Genomic DNA, 19,294 nt, shown 5'->3' with positions numbered 1-19,294 from the left:
AACAGTGTCAAGCACAAGATTCCATCCCATGAAACTAGGTTCCAAGACCAAAAGATCAGTCATTACAACAGGATCTCTTTGTTATGCTGAAGATGTTGAGTCTGAATGTTGTACACAAGGTCTTCATGCTTCAGGTACGTCAACGATGCTTGGAAACGATCTATGGAATCAGGTAAAAGTCCAAGGTAAGGGTATTTGCGTGCGTTCGAGGTGATGCCCGTGGCATGATGCATGCGCTGGCCAAGACTGGCGATCCGGAGGGCGCCAAAAAGGTCTTCAACGAGAATGTCGCCAACGAGTTCTTGTTCAAGGAGACGATGTTACACTTATCAGATTCCGGACTGTCCTTTTCTTTTTTGCTCACCCAGCAGCCCTCTTACTATTGAGGAGTCCACACAGTGATCTTGGTGGTGGACAGCAGACCACACGAGTTCCTCTTCCGGCTGCTCAAGCATGAGGACTTGCAGTCCTCCAGCGAGTTGAAAGAACCAAGTTGGCATCCAAGTTTCCTTGTGAAAGAAGTCAGCGCGGACCGTCAAGCTCCACAGCGTTGACAAGGTAAAAGCCCTGCGAGTGGGCTAGACGGAGAGTTTGGAGGGCTGGAATATTCCCTCATTCAAATAAACCCTAAAGAACGCTGCAAATGGAGTCAGTCGAGTACTAGACTTTGGATTTGAAAGCGCAGTGCAAACCCTGGCTTCATGTGGACCGTGGGATACTGTCAATAGCTTAGGGTATTGCAAGATGGAGCGTGTCAGGCGCATCGTCTTCGACTGTTTTGGTTGCTTTCCGGGACGCTTGGAGAGGATCATTGGGAAAGTGCTGGGCTGCTGTGTCCGCATCCAGGGCGTCCTTGGCCGTGGCAGCTACAACCTTGTGCTCGACACACTGCTGGTAGACAAGGGTCGGAGCGAGCGTCGCGTCGCGCTTCGCCTCCCGCTCACTCGCCACAGCCGGATTTCTCACCAAGAGGCGGTCTCTGGCTACGCGGCCACTCTCTTCCTGTCGCAGCTAGGCGGCCCCACGGTCGTCGCGGGGCCGATCCACGTGGCAAGCCCGCCCCTCCCTTACGCGACACGGGGGAACCGTCCTACCTGGCGGTTCTACCCGTGGCCGACGGTGTACGGCTGTGGGAGCTTTGGGAGGACAGCCGCTCCACGGTGGCATGGAGGAAGAGGGTGCTGTCCGACCTGGCAGCCGTGACGCTCCAGCTGTACCGCCACCCGCTGGAGGGGATTGGTGACATGGCGCTCGCATCAGACGGGTCTCCGTGCGTGGGCGTGCTGCGCGACGGCGCCGTGGCCATCGCCATGGCGCGCGGGATGGACGTGGGCGATCGCCTCAGCCCCGGCCCCTATTCGACTTGGAAGGAGTATGCTTGGAACCAGATCCAGGGGTTGCTGCTGCTGTATGGAGACAGCCCCTTATACGGCAGATCGATCAGGGCCAACGCGGAGATCATCCTCGAGTGGCTGGAGGATTTCCAGCCCGATTTCCCGGAGAAGTTCTTCCTTTGTCACCCCGAGTTTGGCAGCGGGCAGGTGTTGGTTGATCCCGGCTCGGGGCACGTCGAGAGCATTGTCGACTGGGACTGCGCGAAAACGGTGACGGTGCATTGGCTGGCGCGGGGCTTCTTTCTCCCGTTTTTCCACTATCGCGAGAAGCCTGACGAGGAGGAGGAGGAGGAGCTACTGAGGTTTTTCCGCGAGGAGCTGAGGTTGGGTGGTGCGCCGGAGCTCGTTCCGTACGTGACCAAGTACCCCGAGGAGGTGTATCCGCAAGTCATGTTTGAGGAGCACATTCGTCCTCGTGAGGTTTCTGCCGAGTGTGCAGACACCTCGCTGTGGGTGTTTTGTACAGAGATGCAAGCGCAGGGGTTCATGGATGATGAGATGGTGATACAAAAGGTTGAGGCGCCTTGGAAGAAATCGAAATCTCCAACCACTTCGTCAGCCGAAGAGACAGGTGAGGACGATGAAGAGAAGAGTGGTGAGGACGATGAAGAGGACGAGGAGGAGAGCGGCGAATGAAGAGGAGAGCGGCGAGGACGAGGACGGTGAAGAGGGGAGTGGCGAGGTTTCCTCAAAGTGAAAAATACCGTACACATGCCGTTGGTATGGAGCCCTATAAAATGGTCGTTTACTTCATTCATCTCGAGGGTTAATTCTCATAATTTTGGTTTGTCCAAAATGCCCCGCCCTGACGCCCACGATCAAGATCAAAGTCGTTTGTAACGTAGGCACTTGCGCACGGAAATGTGTGGACCTTGCTTAAGGGCGCTAAAGGTCCAAGAGAAGCCCCAGAAGCAGGAAGCGAGGAAGAAGAAGGAGGAAGAGGAGGAGAAGCTGAAGAAGGAGCAAGCCGAATCCTCCAAAGCCATGAAGAAGCCGAAGGGGAAAGGCAAGGAGAAAGAGCAGCAAGCCCCGGGTAAGAAAGGAAAGGGGAAGAAAGGCAAGAAGTAGCTTCATTCACTCGGTGTGATGGTTTTCTATTTGCATTGTGAATCAAAATGATCAGCGCTTCTGCATTCTCGAGCAAAGTTCCATTCTTTCGCAGATTGGGGATCAATCGCGCTGTCGCAGCCTATCCTCGAGCGATTCTGTGGCGGCGATGGCGCCCGGGGACGTCTGGTTGCCGCTGAGGTCGAGCGCGATGGAGTCGCAGGGGAGCCGCGCGAGATCAGGGCTCCTGCAAGCTCGAGCAAAATCTCAGTCTTTCTCGCAGGTCCGATCGGTCCGATTCGCGAAACCGTGCTCTGATCATCAAGCAAGGCCGCTTGGCGAAGGCAAGAATGGGGTGAGAACTGGGATGAACCCCATGCGCGATTCGCCAAACCGTGCCGCTTGCCCAAGATGAGAATGAAATCAACCCATTACGAAAAGAACGAACGCTTCCAGAATGGTGGTGCTCCTCCACATTCCGTCCAGGATTTTGCTGATCAAAGAATGTGGCTTTGCCCTCGCAGTTCGCTGAAGCCTCGGTGGCGATGGCTGCCAGGTCGGACATTCTTCTGTGGCAGAACTGCCTACGTGGCATCTAGGTAAGCAAGCCTGGATATTCCCGGTATATTCTATCGTCGAATGGCAGCTCATAATTTTGTCGTTCAATAAACAGTCAGTAGCTATTATATTGCATGCAACAGTTATTATATAGGCATTGCAATATATTTTCTAGATATGCGAAGGACCTTGTAAACCCAAGATAAAATAAAACCCAAAGAGACACCGAAAGAAAATGGAACTTGAGAAGCATTAGCTGAAACGCATTTTTATAGTTTCAAGTTTATATGACAACTTGTTCTCGTATTTCTCAGTAAAAATTCTTCAAAGAAAGTCTCTATTGTGGGGATTTGAATGTCTTTACTATATTTCTAAGCTAATTACAAAATTATAATATTCAAGTAATAATAATAACCAGATTATTCTTGTATAACACTTCGGTGTCTCATGCTTTAGAACAGAAAGCTGTAAGGTTTGTAGAATTTATAGAATATAGGGTCACAACCAAAAAGGATGAGGAGATTTAACAATGCTTTTACTACATTTGCAACTTCAATTCTCAGATGCTACTCACGTGCTTTTGATAGTTCTTCATTACCACTCACAATCAACAAGCTTCAAAATCCAGTTAACCTTCATTTGAGCCTCTTTGCTCCTTTTCTCTTAAACACACTGATATTTTGAATTATTGTCTCATTTGATATATTTGTTGTTAAGGATCTGTTCAAGCAACCCTTGCCGATTCTGTTGAAAGGGATTCCGCAAGGGAGGACGTGGTGAAGATAATACAATAAGCAAACCAAGCGCTGCGTTGCTGCTTGCGCAGCAAATTATTGTGTCTGAATCTCTAAGCAGTGCACACGAAATGCTTCGCCAAATGGGTCACCAACCCCAGCAGCAGCACTTCGAAGTGCGTGAGATCGCTACATCGAAGCAACCAGGATTGTGAGCAGAGCCCTCTTCACCAAGTGAGTACTCTCTCTCCAAAATCCATTTTTGGAGAATTCAGACAGAAATCTTACGATGACTTCGCAATGCATCAACAAGTATAAGAATGACCACACTACGTCAGTTTTGGACTCCCTGGAGGACTGCGAGTCCTCGTGCTCGAAGAGGAACTCGCGCTGTCTGCTGTTCCACCAAGATCACTGTGTGGACTCCTCAAAAGTAAGAGGGCTTCTGGGTGAGCAAAAAAGAAAAGAACAGTCCGGAATCTTCGTCTCCTTGAACAAGAACGTTGGCGACATCCTCGTTGAAGACCTTTTTGGCACCGTCCGGATCCCCGGTCTTGGCCAGCGCATGCATCAGGCCACGGGCATCACCTCGAACGCGCGCAAATAACCTTATCTTGGACTTTTACCTGATTCCATAGATCGTTCCCAAGCATTGTTGACATACCTGAAGCATGAAGACCTTGTGTACAACATTCAGACTGGACATCTTCAGCACAACAAAGAGATCCTGCTGATCTTCTGGTCCTGGAACCTAGTTTCATGGGATGGAATGTTGTGCTTGACTGTTTGTAGCTTGAAGATTCATGCCCTCATGATGCTCAAGCTGTGCAACACGTTCAAGTTCAGATCCAACAGTTCCTTGAAACCTTCAACAATGTCACCTCTTACCGATCGAGAGACTTATTCAAGGGCTCACCAAAGCACGGAGCGAGTTCCTCCGGAGACCTGCCAACCAAGAGCGAATCTACATGCTCGAGAACATGCTCAACAAGACTGGAAAACTTGATCCTTGTACCTTTACTGAATCAGTCGCAAGAATTTGAAGTTTACCAGTGCTTCTGCTGATTTGAGCAACTCGACTGATGCAGCTAGAAGCAACACCAAGCTCGCCAATTCTTAACGTTCCATGCCCTCTAAAGCTGCGAGGTTTTGCCTGGTCCGCCACGTGTCTACGAGCCTGGGGGAACACAAGTATTATTTAGATCTCGTTTGTACTGGCATTACATTTACAAGTTTGTTTATACAGAAGCAACTTTGAACGCGCGTTTGTTGAAGATGTTTAATTTTTATTATCTGGACTAGAAGAGGTAATGGCCATAGACTCCGTCCCACCACAGATCAGTAGCTCTGTAATGGCAACAATGTGGTCTTCAGTCTTCTAGCAACAATTTCCCTCTCAGTGATATCATCAGGTCCACTTAATCAATGGTCTCAGAGGTTCAGGTGCCGTCAAACTTTCACTGCGATTAATCTGGAGCAATCCATGTAAGGTTGGTTGAGTAGCTCCAGATCTGTAGCCCACATCCAGATGCAACTCCCCAACTTTGACCCAGGCGGAGTCTGTTGGAAGCTTGCAAGGCCCTGTCAACGCTGTGGAGCTTGACGGTCCGCGCTGACTTCTTTCACAAGGAAATTCAAGACACAACGTGGGATGCCAACTTTGTCACGCTGCAAATGGAGTCAGTCGAGTACTGGACTTAAAGCGCGGTGACAACGTTCCATACGACATATATGCGAGCAGCAGCAGCACCTCTCCGTATGGTGGGCATCCTCGCGGTGACCGGTCGATAGCTTTTAGGGTATTGCGAGAGGAATGGAGTGATGGAGCGTGTCAGGCGCATCGTCTTCGACTGTTTTGGTTGCTTTCCGGGACGCTTGGAGAGGATCATCGGGAAAGTGCTGGGCTGCTGTGTCCGCATCCAGGGCGTCCTTGGCCGTGGCAGGTACCTTGTGCTCGACACATTGCTGGTAGACAAGGGTCGGAGTGAGCGTCGCGTCGCGCTTCGCCTCCCGCTCACTCGCCGCAGCCGGATTTCTCCCCAAGAGGCGGTCTCTGGCTACGCGGCCACTCTCTTCCTGTCGCAGCTAGGCGGCCCCACGGTCGTCGCGGGGCCGATCCACGTGGCAAGCCCGCCCTTCCGTTACGCGACACGGGGGATGTCCTACCTGGCGGTTCTACCCGTGGCCGACGGTGTACGGCTGTGGGATCTTTGGGAGGACAGCCGCTCCACGCTGGCATGGAGGAAGAGGGTGCTGTCCGACCTGGCAGCCGTGACGCTCCAGCTGTACCGCCACCCGCTGAAGGGGATTGGTGACATGGCACTCGCATCCGACGGGTCTCCGTGCGTGGGCGTGCTGCGCGACGGCGCCGTGGCCATCGCCATGGAGCGCGGAATGGACGTGGGCGATCGCCTCAGCCCCGGCCCCTATTCGACTTGGAAGGAGTATGCTTGGAACCAGATCCAGGGGTTGCTGCTGCTGTATGGAGACAGCCCCTTATACGGCGGATCGATCAGGGCCAACGCGGAGATCATCCTCGAGTGGCTGGAGGATTTCCAGCCCGATTTCCCGGAGAAGTTCTTCCTTTGTCACCCCGAGTTTGGCAGCGGGCAGGTATTGGTTGATCCCGGCTCGGGGCACGTCGAGAGCATTGGCGACTGGGACGGCGCGAAAACGGTGACGGTGCATTGGCTTGCGCGGGGCTTCTTTCTCCCGTTTTTCCACTATCGCGAGAAGCCTGACGAGGAGGAGGAGGAGGAGCTACTGAGGTTTTTCTGCGAGGAGCTGAGGTTGGGTGGTGCGCCGGAGCTCGTTCCGTACGTGACGAAGTACCCCGAGGAGGTGTATCCGCAAGTCATGTTTGAGGAGCACATTCGTCCTCGTGAGGTTTCTGCCGAGGGTGCAAACAGCTTGCTGTGGGTGTTTTGTACAGATATGCAAGCGCAGGGGTTCATGGATGATGAGATGGTGATACAAAAGGTTGAGGCGCCTTGGAAGAAATCGAAATCTCCAATCACTTCGTCGGCCCAAGAGGACGATGAAGAGAAGAGTGGTGAGGACGATGAAGAGGACGAGGACGGTGAGGAGGAGAGTGGCGACGGTGAAGAGGAGAGCGGCGAGGACGAGGACGAGGACGGTGAAGGAAAATGCCGTACACATGCCGTTGAAACCAAGCCCTACCAAGGGTTAGATTAGAATATTCGCTCATTCAAATAAACCCTAAAGAATATTCGGGTGTCTTATCTTCTTGAGAAGGTTCCTATCCATGTTGTTGAGTATTACATGAGCATCGCAGCTCTTGGAGCGATTTCCACTGACTATCCTGCGAAAACCAAGAGCAGAAAGAATGTGAGGAAAAAGTTCAGCAAAGAAGATTTAAGCTCTTGGTTACCAGCTGAGCGGCCTCCGCGCCAAGGGCGTGGTCCATGGTGAGGAACAAGGCCTTCCATTTGTCCATTTGGAGCTCGTACTGTCGCTTGGCCTTTGCCGGATCTTCGTGCCGGCTGAGGTCGAGGAAGCTGGATTTATCAGCCGGCATAAAAATATCGTCCTTGGCAACGATGGCTGTTCTAACTCGTCTCCGGCTCCGCTTCAAGGCTGCGCAAATCTTACACTCGTGAGATTCCATGACAGGTCACGAGCGAAAGCAGACCTGAGATTCTTCCTTTGATATCCTGGTTGACAAGCTTAAGCCAGATCGCGGCAGGACCACCTGGAAAAAGAACACCATTCCATCAACCCAAAGAGCGAGCCAGACTTACTTTGCTTCTGGATCATTGCGTCGCTCTGAGTCATCGAGTGATGATCATCGTCTTGCTCGTCATCCACCAGCTTGTCAATCGTAACGTCCCAGCTCTCGGTTTTAGAGCGGGAACCTTCCAAAGTCCCACAGCTAAAATCTTCCACACTGGTGGCCACCTCCGAATCGTTTGTAGCCCTGTTTTCCAAGCTTTCCAGCGCCTCCGTGAATGTAAGCATCTCCTCTAAGTTGGCCTCTGGACGCTCGCGCTTCACTTGCTTGCAAGCCACAACCGTCGGCTTCGCAACTCCACGATTTTCATCGGCAAACTCCCGGCATCGCTTGCGGACCAAAGTCCCGGACTTTAGAACAGCTCCAATCGCCGAATGGACGTACTTGCTATCGTGAACACGGCCAATTATCCCCGGTTTGAGCTCGCCCAAGACTCCAGACGGGGGAACGGGCTCCTGCGGCTTCTCATCCTCCGGAAGAACACTGGGCCTGACGATAACGGTCGGCTGCTTGGGCCTCCTCGTCCTCCTCTGCCACTGCGATTGCGCATCTAGGCACGAACCAACTGTGCCGATCTCGATTTTTGTAGGGAAAGTTCCCAGCTTGGCATCAGAATCGGCGCCCCAGCCCTGGCAGGCCGAGAGATTGTGGACGAACCTGGGCTTGATGTCGACGACGCCGGGTCCATTCAGAATCTTGAGCGGCGCCCTTGCCGGCGCATTGGCCTTGCTCTCCAGAGCTCCCGACGCCAGTAGATCCTTGAGAACGCCCATCTGAGATCTAGGAACCGCGAAATCTTACATGAATCGCGCGCGCGGTCGCGAAACCCTGCCCGGGGAGGAACCCTAGCTGGTCGCGCTCGCGCCGTCGATCTGTATAAAGAGGAGAGCTGCCAGCGAGCGCGAAATTCAAACACTCTCGTTAGAGCTTTGACGGAATCTTTTCCCCAACGGAATATGCGAAGCTACCAGAATATGACGCCCAGTATGTTTTCAATGGCTGGATATGGCGAACAGAGTTACAAGCGCGTCGTCGAGGGCTAGGGTTTTGGATGCGCGGGACCTCCGGAGCGTGCTTCTGGCGCCAGATTCAGGGGCGCTGCGTCGTGCTCGTCGCTGGCGACGAATGTAAGTAGCTGAATCCTCGTCGGCAGCGCAGGGAAGCTAGATCTGGCTCTCCAATTTGTGTCTCCGGGTTCTTCTCGCGGAATCTAGGACAGGGCCAGCTGCGAGCTCGCCGCGCGCCGAAAATGCGCTTGGGGCACAGGTGATTTGGAAGGAAAGAAGTGTCGAGCTCCTGCAATGTCGGACTTCAATGTGATCCTCCTGATCATAGTCATCGTCGTGACGGTTCTAGTTTTCCTCTTCAACACCTATCTTCTAGTGAATTACCAGCACCCGGATGATCACAACCAGGCGTACTTCCCAAAGGCGGTAGTGGTTTTCGGTTTGTCCGTAGCACAGCTCTCGATTTTGATGCTTCCGGCGGACGTCGCAAACCGGCATGCTTGTCAGCGTGCCTTGTACAATGGGGCCTGTGATCTTACGCTTCCCATGAAGGACCTCTGGTATGCCGTCTACATCATCGACGCTGTGCTCGTCTTCTTGGTAATTCCTTTTACAATGTTCTACTACGAAGGTGACCAAGAGAAGTAAGTCATTACTAGTTTCTTTCCATTCGATTGGCTTGAGTCCTCATTGTTTGTGTTTATTTTTCCTTTCATAGGAGTGTAGCACGAAGAGCAGTAGGCGCACTTATGTGGGTGATCGTGATCGCCATTGTCGTCGGGCTTGTTCTTGGGATCTTATATGGTACTGAGATCTTTGTTTGTTTCCGGGTGATCTTATCTTACATTGACACAGGACTCATTGGAAAGGTTGATTTCACTGTGCGACATTTGTCCTCCACTACCATCGGTTTCACTACCGATTATTCTCAATTGACTTCTCGGAGTCCTTGCCTTGTTCCCACTAATTCTCCCAACGCTGTCAGGAGCATTCAGGTGACGGAATTTAGGATCTCTTTCGAAGATTATACTGTTTGCTGACACGTTCTTGTCTAGTGTTCGGCGTATAATGCCGGCTATGGAGCGGAAGCTACCTGGTCAATGCGAACGACTTTCCCACAGTACCTGATTGCTTTGACAACAATAGTTGGATCGGTTTTGTTTACCGTAAGCGCCGCGACTTGAGCGATTATCCATTGCATAGTACTTTTACTTTTCAGATTTTTGGAGGTGTTGGAATCGCCTGTTTGCCACTGAGCTTGATATTCGCTTTTTTCAAGCGTCCAACGGCAGTAATCACAAGGTCGCAATATATAAAGGTCTGTTCTGAGTGACTTTTCTTCGGCTTTTCACTACCATGTTACGTTTCAGGAGGCAACTATTCTAGGAAAGCGTGCAAGGGAGCTCAAAGAAACGACACTGGCCCTTCAACGCGAAGAAAGAAGCTCGGGAAAGGGGAGAAAGTGGAGAAAGGAAATGAAGAAAGTCCAGCAAGTATGGTTAAATCTGCAACGTTTCTGCTAAAGTGACTTTCTCTCTTGCTAAACAGGAATTGCTGTACCTGGAAGAGGACGTGCAACGCCTTGAAGAAGCTTATCCGCAGGGGGAAAAGGTGCGCTTGCTTTTCTAGCTTCTTTTCTTTCTTTCTTGGCTTACAGAGTGGTTCAGGCTGATACGACTTGGGCGTTAACAGTGCTGGGCTATCTTTCCAAACTTCTACTTGGCCTTGTTGGGTATGCTTAGCCGAATGAGCTTTCTGTAAGTTCTAATGTGGTATGGTGCAGCCTTGTCGTTTCAGGAGCATGGGTGGCACATATAATTGTCTACATGCTCATCAAACCGCCTTTCTCTTCATTCTTAAATCAAGTTTTCATCAAGCTTGATGACGTTTGGGGTATACTTTTCTTCTTCTAGTTAAACTAATCAATCACGTACAATCTTGCAGGACTACTTGGCACAGTGGCGTTTGCGTTTTTCTGCCTTTATTTGATTCTGGCAGTCATATCTGGTGAAATGCACCTTGGCCTAAACTTTGGTTTGATAGCAATTCACCCGATGAAGTAACTAGTAACTCATGCTAGATGGTTCTTGCGTTTCTAAGTTGTTCACTTTCTCTTGTCAAGGTATGGCGGGACGCTGATGAACTCGTTCCTTTTCAACGTGGGCCTTATTCTTCTCTGCTCTGTCAGGTATGCACTATCAAGATTCTTAGCTTTCAAAACTCCAACTTGGATACAAACTCTCCAGTGTGATCCAGTTCTGCTCTAAAGCATTTGCATTGTATGCGCGTGCAACCACAGCTCAAGAAATATTTGGTCTTACACTTGAATCCCTTCGTGGAATCAAGTACTTGTTTAGGTACGGTTTGGCTGTTTTCTCTTGTTTCGGTGATGCTAAACTCTTGTGTAATCGCAGGTACAACGTCTTTCAAATTGCTTTCTGTGTATTATCGGTGGTGACTTTGGTTTATTACCTGGCATTTGTAAGTCCAAGCCGCAAGGAATGAGGCTTTTGTGTGCTCACTCTTGTGGTTTCTCCTGCAGGGATGGAGAAGGAAGAAGAGAACAGCCGCTGGAGTATAACTCTTCTTCACAAGTTCCATCAGGCTTGGTTGCATTCTTTTGATTCTCCTTCCATATTTTTTCCTAGGTAGCTTGTGGAACGGCCTCGTATATGTGTGGATGATGGTAGTGAAAGTAATGAAGCATTTAGTAATTATACCGTAATAAAATGTTAAAGAAAATGTTTGGAAGAAATGGTTGACTATTCATTGTCACTAATCTCTTGCCACGTAAACTTTGGAGAATTTCGAGTATCAACATCTGAGCTCGAAGCTGTTTCCGTTTTCCAGCTCAGGCACACCAAAAAGGTGACGCCACTGCTGACACCACTTGGATTTGCAAATGCAACTGAGCTGGGCGGTGATTGAAATTTGCGGCCTTGTAACAACGACCGCAGTTATTTTCTTTATCACCTTCTTTTCCACTGCCAAGTCTTCCAGTACCAGCTTCTGTTGTAAAAAGTAGCATATACAGGCTTACACATGCCCAGGCTCTCTTTGCGAGCGATGGAAACCTCCCCGCAGGGTTTCCAGTTTTCTTCTGTAGGCTGCAAGAATTGGGAGACTTTAAGAGCCAGGACTAAACGAATTATCCTTTGTGCCAATGGCAGCATCCCATTTGCAGGATCCAAGAGGTAATGTCTCTTACAGTCCTTGGAAACTCTTGGAGTTCCTGAAAAGCTCCCATGGATCTGCTGGGTACTCCAAGGCCCCGAGTATAATATATAGTAGGTACATTTGTTTGTATGTTTCAAGTAGCTAGTATAGTATAGTATAGTATACTATACTATACTTATGCTTCGAGAAGAAAAAATGGAGGGATCTTTGCAAATTATGTCCATCCCCAGTGTGTGTGTAACGTAGGGATAAGTTCTTCGTGCGTGCATGCGTGAGCAAAGAACTTTTGCGGTACCACGATTCCCGGGGGTCCTGAAATCGTCATCTTTCCTGCGAAGATAAAATAGAAAGGGAGTTAAAAAAAAGGAGAGGAGGAAAAGAATGGCGTCCCTATCTACCTTTAGAAACACAATACGAATTTGGAGGTAACATGGCGGGCTCCCAGAAACTGAAAACTGGAATACCCCAAAGTATATAAAAAAATCAAAGAATTTGATCCAATGTCGACATCAAGAAGAGCTACAAAACAGTGAAAATTGGATTCATCCGCAGCAGAGAGATCAATCCAAATGAATCGAAATCATCGCCAGCTTTCATATGCTATCAAAAGGTATTCCAGGGGAGAAGTTGAAGGTTGAAATGTTAAATTTGCTTCGATCAACACAAGAGTTCGGATGGGAATTGTGGCTGGTCTCGATCATATGCGCTGATTCCACAGAAGCTTCGGACCAAAAAGCTTACGCGCAAAGTTCTCGTGGTGCCCTCTTTTTCCTCCTCAAAAACATCCATTTCATGCACCGCAAAAGTTGACGCTCGAAAGGAATGGAATCATGGCCTTTCTATATAATACATACAGAAAACCAAATATTCTAATGGAGCAAGAGATCAATCGAGCGAAAAGATACTGTCAAAGCGATTGTATTGCCAAACCCTAAATCTGCCCTAAATTTTGTACCGGCTAACTTTACTTTTGGGTGAGTCCTCAACTTTGACTAGAAAATGCCCAGTGGGGGCATTTTGGGCGGGGCCCTTAAGCATTGGCAAATACCCCAGCCGTATAATTATCTTTAGTTTTTTTCGTCCGTTAGTCGGCCGCCATAGCCAAAGCTTGTCGACCTCCACCAAGAACACACTACGCGCTCTCTCTCTCTCTCTCTCCCTCATCTCTTCTTGTCCAATTCGATGTCGCGGCGCATCGCCAGCACCGGCGCGGCCGCCAGATGCCAAATGCGGGTGTCGGATTCGCGCGGCCGATCTGTTCTTGGGGGATTCTGCTGTTAGGTCGGGGTAGATCCAGGGCAATTTGGTGCCCGGAATTGCTGAGGAGCAATCGGAGCTGCGGTTGAATCGAATCGGTCTGGAATGGGGGACGGGGAGAAGAAGGAGGAGAAGGAGGATGCGAAGCCGCTGGAGCCCGTGGTGAGTGAGTGTTTATGTTTCTGTGAGGGGTTTTGGCTGGATTTGGAATCCAATTCATCTCGTGCTCGCAGACTGTGGTGCTCAAGGTGAAAATTCACTGCCTGGGATGCGAGAAGAAGGTGAAGAAATCGCTCAACAAGGTGAAAGGTATGGAAATTTATCGCGAATTTCGCGTGTTTCTCGATCTGATGGTGTGTTCTCAGGGCTTATGTCGCTGGACGTGAATCGCAACGAAGGAAAGGTGACGGTTAAAGGGTTTGTGGATCCCAAGGAGGTGCTCAAGAGGGCCAAGAAGACGGGAAAGCAGGCGGATTTCTGGCCATCTCCTCCTCCGCCACCCAAAGAGGAGAAGAAATCATCCGACGAGGAGAAATCCGAGAAGAAGGAAGAGAAGAAGGAGAAGGAGGAGAAGAAGGAGGAGAAGGGAGAGAAAAAGGAAGAGAAGAAAGAGGAGAAGAAAGAAGAGAAGGAAGAGAAGAAGGAGAAGGAGGAGAAGAAAGAGGAGAAGAAGGAAGAGAAGAAGGAGAAGGAGGAGAAGAAGGAGGACAAGGGCGAGGAGAAGAAGGACAAGGAGGTGAAGTTCAAGGAGGAAGAGAAGGGAGAGAAGAAGGAGGAGAAGAAGAAGGACAAGGAGGTGAAGTTCAAGGAGGAAGAGAAGAAGGAGGAGAAGAAGGACAAGGAAGAGAAGAAGGAGGAGAAGAAGGACAAGGAAGAGAAGAAGGAAGAGAAGAAGGACAAGGAAGAGAAGAAGGAAGAGACGAAGGAAGAGAAGAAGAAGGAGGAGAAGAAGGAAGAGACGAAGGAGGAGAAGAAGGAAGGGAAGAAGGAAGAGAAGAAGGAAGAGACGAAGGAAGAGAAGAAGAAAGAAGAGAAGAAAGAAGAGAAGGCCGAAGAGAAGAAGGAGGAGAAGAAGAAAGAAGAGAAGAAAGAGGAGAAGAAAGAAGAGAAGGCCGAAGAGAAGGAGGAGAAGAAGAAAGAAGAGAAGAAAGAGGAGAAGGCCGAAGAGAAGGAGGAGAAGAAGGAGGAGAAGAAGAAGGAAGAGAAGAAGGAAGAGAAGGAGGAGAAGAAGGAGAAGAAGGAAGAGGAGGAGGAGAGATACGAGGAAAGATATGAGGAGAGGGAGAGGGATTACTACAGACCGGAGCCGGAGCCATGGACGCTGTCCAACCAGCCTCCAATGCAGTTCGAGACGGTGAGGATCATAGCGCCGCAGTACTTTAGCGACGAGAACCCAAACGCGTGCTCGCTTATGTGATCGATGATCAAAGCAATGGTTCGTCCCTCTCCTCGATCTCGTGCGATCGAGATCTCTGGTCGATCGATCGATCTGGAGCCATAGTTTTTCGATCTCTCTTGGGTTCTATCAGATCAGGGAGACAGGGGCGAGGATTCCTCGCACAGGAAACTAGGCAGGGAGAATGTGTATAGAGCCAGCAGAGATGTTTTTCCGGGTTTATTGTAAATAAAAGTCCTCCTAAAACGACGCTTAGCACTCGTCCTTTTCTGTGGAATCTTCCATGTTTGATTGGTCACGCGTATAGTTAAAGTATGATGAGTTTTTCCCTTGGAATCTACTGTTGTTAAGCTTGGCTGGAGATTTTGGGAGGATCACACTCGACTGTTTTTTAAGAGCATGATGAATGGAATAATACATGTTGTTAGGAGTCTTAGGCCTGAGACCACAATGCAATGTATGCAAATTAGAAATACTTTATCACTCTTGGCCTTTACTGAAAACGATGTGAGATTTGGATGCGTTTTGATCGGCACGCCACAGCTGAGCTCCTCCGAAAATGCCGAGATCCCGTCCAAGCCCAGGCTCTCCACGCCCAGATCGCCAGCTCCAGCCATGGAGCCGAGGCGTTCTTCAACAATCTTGTCATTCACATGTATGCCCGGTGTGGCAAACTCGGCGAGGCTCGCTGTGTCTTCGACTCGATGGTCAAGAGAAACATCTTCTCCTGGAACATCATCGTCTCAGCGCACACGCAGACAACTGGGTTTCTCTCCACAGCTGCAATCTTTTACGATCGGATGCCTCGTTGGGATCCGGTGGCCGCGACCGCGATGATCGCCGCATTTGCCAGTGCAGGGCAATTGCGTTCTGCAAGAGAGATCTTCGACTGGCTGCCCAGTCGAAGCACTATATCCGAGACTGCGATCATGGGCGCATACGCTAAAGCCGGTTTCGTTCAGGAGGCGAAGAAAGTATTCGACACCATCTCTCGCAAAGACGAAGTCTGCTGGAACGCCATTGCAACAGCATATGCCTCAAACCGGCATTTACACAGAGCTCGTGGTATCTTCGAAAAGATTCCCCAAAGAAGCAGCGTTTGCTGGAACGCGCTCTTCTCAGCGCTGGCGCAAAACGGGCATCTTGCGGAATCAAGACAAGTTTTTGATGAGATGCCCGAGCACGACGAATATTCGTGGACCGGCCTCGTCACAGCATATGCCCGTAACGGGCATCTCGGAGATGCGCAGAGAATCTTCCGCGGCATGCCGCGGTGGTGCCCGGTTACGTGGAACGCGATGATGTCCGCGTGTGCCCGGAATGGGAATCTCCACGAGGCCGTCCGGATGTTCGCGCGACTCGAACACCCGACCCCCGAGGCCTGGGGAACGCTCATCGCGGGCTACACGTCCAACGGGCGCCTCGCCGAGGCCCGGGAGCTCTTCGATCGCAGCCCTAATCCGGGGATCACGTCCTGGAACGCGCTCATTACCGCCTACATCGACAGCGGTGATCTGGCAGAGGCGGAGCGGCTGTTCGATCGAATGCCCAACCGCGCGTCCGCGTCTTGGAACACGCTCATCAATGGGTTCCTCCAATTGGGCGAGATTTCCCGCGCTAGGCGGCTCTTCGATCGGATGCTCGAGCCGGACACCGCGACCTACGTATGCGTGCTCGCGGCATATGCCCAGAGAGGGCATCTGGAAGATGCGCAGAGTATATTCGACAGGATGCCCGAGAAGAACCTCCTGGCCTGGACGGCGATGCTAGTCGCGCACGCCCAGCGCGGGAGACTGGAAGATGCGCGGAGGATATTCCACGGTATGGTGGAGCGGGATCTTGTGGCGTGGACTGCCCTGGTTGGGGCCCTTGCCCAACAGGGGCATGTGGAGGAAGCCAAGGAGGTGTTTGATAAGATGCCCCACTTGGACCTCGTCTCGTGGAACGCAATGATCGCGGGGTACGCGCAAAATGGACGCGTGGCAGCCGCGAGGTCGTTGTTTGCAAAAACTCCCCATTTAGGGCTCCCCGTGTGGAACGGGATTATCTCGGCTTGTGCCCAAAACGGGGATGGGCGTGCAGCACTGGGGCTCTTCCGGGCGATGGCGTGGGAGGGATTCGAACCCAATACCGTCACATTCGTGAGCGTCCTCCTTGCGTGTGGTCGTATAGGATCTGTAGAGAATACCGTCGGCTACTTTGTCTCGCTCGTTGGGGATTTTGGCGTGGCGGCGATGCTTGATCACTATATGTGCGTGGTAGATCAATTGGCGCGCACTGGGCAGCTGGATCACGCCCAGGATCTGATCGAGAGCATGCCCTTTGAGCCCGATTCGGTGGCCTGGACGATTCTGCTGGGCGCTTGCAATGTCCAGGCGGATGTGGAGCAGGGATCGCTAGCCGCGCGGCTCGCGTCGTCGCTCGATCCCGAGAACTCAGTGCCGTATTTGCTGCTGTCGAATGCCTGGATCTCTGGGTCTCCAATTTGAGCGTGAAAAGAGCGGGAAGGGGTTAATCCCCTGTTTTTAGGGCTCCTGGTGGCTATGGCGGAGCTCCGGGTGGCTCCAGCGCCAGTGGTTTTCAATTTCTCCGTGGTGCCCAGGTTGCGCGTGGGATTGAGGAGCTGGGGGAGATTCTCGGCCGCCCACATTGTCTGCCTCGCGAAGAAGCGAGTGAGTGACCATGCTCCGGCGCCAAAAGTAGCAGAGCCTGCGCCGGTAAGCGAAGATTTGCTAGAGGAGGACGTCGTTCTAGAGGGCCTGAATGAGGCAAGTTCTCGTTTCCTCTGCGAAAATTTGCGGTGATACCGGTCGTTTTTCAGCTGGCAAACGATGCGCTCCAAGTGATGCTCGGCAAGAAATCCAAGTCGGTGATGGATTGCCTGGAAGAACTGGATGAGGCGGGGGAGTATCTCGTCAAGGAAGGGAAGCTGGACGCCGCGAGGTTCGTGCTCGTCATCAAAAACATGCTAGATCACCAAGTAAGCTCTTGCGATCCCTCCAAAACTTTAGAAACAATGCTAGAACACAACGCATTGAATCTCTAGGTGATAGCGGAGAAGAATGATCTCGAAGGAGCCTACAAGCGAGCTTTCGAAAGAATTTGGAGCTGCGTCGAGGATTCGGGATGGTCGCTCGCGATGCCCGAGAACGAAACTGGAGTTGATCTGGTGAGAAATAGAAATTCTTTTTGAAAGCCATTGTTTTGATATCCTCTGTGTGTTCTTCAGCTAGACGATGAGCTGATTCCCCCGGTTCTTAACCAAAGATAAGGCACATTCCGTCTTCTTTAGCATCGAGGCATATTCTGTCGCGTGAAGTGTTGTTCTGGATATTCCGTCAGTGCGCTTTCTTGCTGTTTAAATAGCCTAGAACCCTAGCAAAAACCTCTAGCTTTTTTGGCGATGGGGTTCAAGGGGACGAAGCTCGAGAAGAAGGAGGCCTACGATCTCAAGCTTTGCAAGTACCTTGATGACTACGCCCGGGCGCTGATCTGCGCGGCGGACAATGTTGGATCCAACCAGATGCAGCAGATCCGCCAGGGCCTCCGCCCCGATTCCGTGGTGCTCATGGGGAAGAACACGCTGATGAAGCGCACGATCCGCAAGTACGCCGAGAAGACGGGCAACAGGGATGTTCTCAACCTCATTCCTCTCCTTGTGGTGAGAAATCTGCCTGTGCGCGTGATCTTTGTGATTTCCCGTGATTTCATCGCTCCTCGCCGCGTTTCCTGTCGAAATCTTGCGGCTCTCTTCGATCTTGGATGTGTTCTTGGCGATGTCGTGGTTTCTTGATGGGATTTTGGAGCTGCCTTGGATCTAGGTTCATTCGTTCATTGTAGGGAAACGTCGGGCTTGTCTTCACTAGAGGAGATCTTAAGGAGGTCCGTGAGGTGATCGCGAAGTACAAGGTAAGTTCTTTCACTTCCGATCGATCTTCTCAAGGATTCTTGAGCTTTGTCTTTCTTTTTCCTAAGGTTGGAGCGCCTGCTAGAGTTGGCCTCGTCGCTCCGATCGACGTGACGATTCAGCCAGGAAGCACTGGCCTCGATCCATCACACACATCCTTCTTCCAGGTAAAAACTCTAGAATTTATATTTTTTATCTCGTGATCAAGCATATGGTATATCAACTAAGTTGGCCGCTTGTTCTAGGCGCTGAATATCCCGACGAAGATCAACAAGGGGACCGTGGAGATCGTCTCCTCCGTGGAGCTCATCAGCAAAGGCACCAAAGTCGGCTCCTCGGAGGCAGCGCTCCTGGCAAAGCTGAGAATCCGGCCATTCTCCTACGGACTCGTCGTCCGCAGAGTCTACGACAGTGGCTCCGTGTTTGATCCCGCCGTGCTCGACCTCACCGACGACGACCTCGTCGCAAAGTTTGCCGAAGGAGTCTCGGCGGTGGCGGCCATCTCTCTCGCACTCGGCTACCCGACACTGGCGGCCGCCGCGCACTTCTTCCTCAACTCGTACAAGAACGTCCTGGCCATTGCGCTGAGCACCGACTACTCGTATCCGCAAGCCGAGAACGCCAAGGAGTACTTGAAGGTACCTCGTTTGGGATTTCTAGCTTCTGGATTTCTAGATAGTGTCTTGGTTGGCCTTCTTTTGTTTTTCGTCCTAGGTGGTGTTCTTGGTTTGACGTGTTTAGTGCCTCGTGCAGGATCCAAGCAAGTTTGCCGTGGCTGTAGCTCTGGTGCCGGAGGAATCGAGCACTGCTCCTGTGGTGGCTGCTACAGAGGAGAAGAAAGAAGAGGACGAGGAAGAAGAAGATGATGGAGGAGGATTCATGGATCTTTTTGGAGGCGAAGGCTAGAACAGTTTTGGAACACACCAAAGTTTTGTTTAGACGAAGTTTAGACGATCTTAAGTCTTTGAATTTTGGCGATAAAAATGGTGGCTTGATTAAAAGTTTCCGTTGCCGGGAATCGAACCCGACAACAAGGGATGTAAGATTTCCCCCATTTTTTAATCTA

The 19,294-nt window shown here is 51.0% G+C and overlaps 7 protein-coding genes across 7 annotated transcripts; 6 read left to right on the top strand and 1 right to left on the bottom strand.

The window, feature by feature from the left end:
- Positions 1-6,896: 6,896 nt before the first annotated feature.
- LOC9632323 lies at positions 6,897-8,315 on the bottom strand. Its single transcript, XM_002967040.2, has 4 exons — positions 7,495-8,315; positions 7,386-7,445; positions 7,125-7,330; positions 6,897-7,055 (listed from the first exon to the last, which is right to left on the bottom strand). Exons 1-4 carry the CDS (start codon positions 8,255-8,257, stop codon positions 6,993-6,995), a joined length of 1,092 nt encoding a protein of 363 aa, XP_002967086.2. The 5' UTR covers positions 8,258-8,315; the 3' UTR covers positions 6,897-6,992.
- Positions 8,316-8,478: 163 nt separating this feature from the next.
- LOC9632322 (LIMR family protein At5g01460) lies at positions 8,479-11,246 on the top strand. Its single transcript, XM_024672218.1, has 14 exons — positions 8,479-9,135; positions 9,210-9,295; positions 9,347-9,486; positions 9,547-9,657; positions 9,711-9,809; positions 9,862-9,984; positions 10,040-10,102; positions 10,159-10,223; positions 10,275-10,384; positions 10,436-10,550; positions 10,614-10,679; positions 10,738-10,848; positions 10,906-10,972; positions 11,034-11,246. Exons 1-14 carry the CDS (start codon positions 8,786-8,788, stop codon positions 11,070-11,072), a joined length of 1,545 nt encoding a protein of 514 aa, XP_024527986.1. The 5' UTR covers positions 8,479-8,785; the 3' UTR covers positions 11,073-11,246.
- A 1,439-nt stretch (positions 11,247-12,685) lies between these two features.
- On the top strand, positions 12,686-14,018 carry LOC9632321 (heavy metal-associated isoprenylated plant protein 7; the record flags this gene model as incomplete). Its single annotated transcript, XM_002967407.2, has 4 exons — positions 12,686-13,087; positions 13,159-13,234; positions 13,291-13,568; positions 13,929-14,018. Coding segments are annotated over exons 1-4 (501 nt in total), but the record flags the coding sequence as incomplete, so codon positions are not given.
- A 221-nt stretch (positions 14,019-14,239) lies between these two features.
- On the top strand, positions 14,240-15,942 carry LOC112345424 (pentatricopeptide repeat-containing protein At2g35030, mitochondrial-like). The gene is made up of 4 exons (XM_024672137.1): positions 14,240-14,279; positions 14,455-14,538; positions 14,865-15,792; positions 15,843-15,942. Exons 1-4 carry the CDS (start codon positions 14,240-14,242, stop codon positions 15,940-15,942), a joined length of 1,152 nt encoding a protein of 383 aa, XP_024527905.1.
- A 16-nt stretch (positions 15,943-15,958) lies between these two features.
- On the top strand, positions 15,959-16,810 carry LOC112345423 (pentatricopeptide repeat-containing protein At2g13600-like). The gene has a single exon (XM_024672136.1). It carries the CDS (start codon positions 15,959-15,961, stop codon positions 16,808-16,810), a length of 852 nt encoding a protein of 283 aa, XP_024527904.1.
- Positions 16,811-16,853: 43 nt separating this feature from the next.
- LOC112345450 lies at positions 16,854-17,662 on the top strand. The gene is made up of 4 exons (XM_024672220.1): positions 16,854-17,089; positions 17,143-17,301; positions 17,368-17,490; positions 17,551-17,662. Exons 1-4 carry the CDS (start codon positions 16,865-16,867, stop codon positions 17,590-17,592), a joined length of 549 nt encoding a protein of 182 aa, XP_024527988.1. The 5' UTR covers positions 16,854-16,864; the 3' UTR covers positions 17,593-17,662.
- A 20-nt stretch (positions 17,663-17,682) lies between these two features.
- LOC9632319 (60S acidic ribosomal protein P0) lies at positions 17,683-19,229 on the top strand. Its single transcript, XM_002967405.2, has 5 exons — positions 17,683-17,982; positions 18,162-18,230; positions 18,297-18,395; positions 18,474-18,866; positions 18,982-19,229. The coding sequence occupies exons 1-5, from the start codon at positions 17,725-17,727 to the stop codon at positions 19,132-19,134; spliced, it is 972 nt and encodes a 323-aa protein (XP_002967451.1). The 5' UTR covers positions 17,683-17,724; the 3' UTR covers positions 19,135-19,229.
- The last annotated feature ends 65 nt before the right edge of the window (positions 19,230-19,294 follow it).

Source organism: Selaginella moellendorffii, unplaced genomic scaffold (assembly GCF_000143415.4).
Source record: "Selaginella moellendorffii unplaced genomic scaffold, v1.0 SELMOscaffold_8, whole genome shotgun sequence".
NCBI classification, from domain to species: Eukaryota; Viridiplantae; Streptophyta; class Lycopodiopsida; order Selaginellales; family Selaginellaceae; genus Selaginella; species Selaginella moellendorffii.
This window is presented reverse-complemented; position numbering and strand designations above follow the sequence as displayed.

Excerpts from the sequence above, each read along its gene's own strand:
- LOC9632322 (XM_024672218.1), top strand. The coding sequence starts at position 8,786 with ATGTCGGACTTCAATGTGATCCTCCTGATCATAGTCATCGTCGTGACG. Across the intron at positions 9,487-9,546 it reads ACGCTGTCAGGAGCATTCAG|TGTTCGGCGTATAATGCCGG; the intron begins GTGACGGAATTT and ends GTTCTTGTCTAG. Across the intron at positions 10,385-10,435 it reads CAAGCTTGATGACGTTTGGG|GACTACTTGGCACAGTGGCG; the intron begins GTATACTTTTCT and ends ACAATCTTGCAG.
- LOC112345423 (XM_024672136.1), top strand. The coding sequence starts at position 15,959 with ATGCTCGAGCCGGACACCGCGACCTACGTATGCGTGCTCGCGGCATAT.
- LOC9632323 (XM_002967040.2), bottom strand. The coding sequence starts at position 8,257 with ATGGGCGTTCTCAAGGATCTACTGGCGTCGGGAGCTCTGGAGAGCAAG. Across the intron at positions 7,446-7,494 it reads CGCAATGATCCAGAAGCAAA|GTGGTCCTGCCGCGATCTGG; the intron begins GTAAGTCTGGCT and ends TTCTTTTTCCAG. Across the intron at positions 7,056-7,124 it reads GCGCGGAGGCCGCTCAGCTG|GATAGTCAGTGGAAATCGCT; the intron begins GTAACCAAGAGC and ends TGGTTTTCGCAG.
- LOC9632319 (XM_002967405.2), top strand. The coding sequence starts at position 17,725 with ATGGGGTTCAAGGGGACGAAGCTCGAGAAGAAGGAGGCCTACGATCTC. Across the intron at positions 18,231-18,296 it reads AGGTGATCGCGAAGTACAAG|GTTGGAGCGCCTGCTAGAGT; the intron begins GTAAGTTCTTTC and ends CTTTTTCCTAAG. Across the intron at positions 18,867-18,981 it reads ACGCCAAGGAGTACTTGAAG|GATCCAAGCAAGTTTGCCGT; the intron begins GTACCTCGTTTG and ends TGCCTCGTGCAG.
- LOC112345450 (XM_024672220.1), top strand. The coding sequence starts at position 16,865 with ATGGCGGAGCTCCGGGTGGCTCCAGCGCCAGTGGTTTTCAATTTCTCC. Across the intron at positions 17,302-17,367 it reads AAAACATGCTAGATCACCAA|GTGATAGCGGAGAAGAATGA; the intron begins GTAAGCTCTTGC and ends TTGAATCTCTAG. Across the intron at positions 17,491-17,550 it reads ACGAAACTGGAGTTGATCTG|CTAGACGATGAGCTGATTCC; the intron begins GTGAGAAATAGA and ends TGTGTTCTTCAG.
- LOC112345424 (XM_024672137.1), top strand. The coding sequence starts at position 14,240 with ATGGACGCTGTCCAACCAGCCTCCAATGCAGTTCGAGACG. Across the intron at positions 14,280-14,454 it reads CTCCAATGCAGTTCGAGACG|ATCAGGGAGACAGGGGCGAG; the intron begins GTGAGGATCATA and ends GGGTTCTATCAG. Across the intron at positions 14,539-14,864 it reads CAGCAGAGATGTTTTTCCGG|CTGAGCTCCTCCGAAAATGC; the intron begins GTTTATTGTAAA and ends GGCACGCCACAG.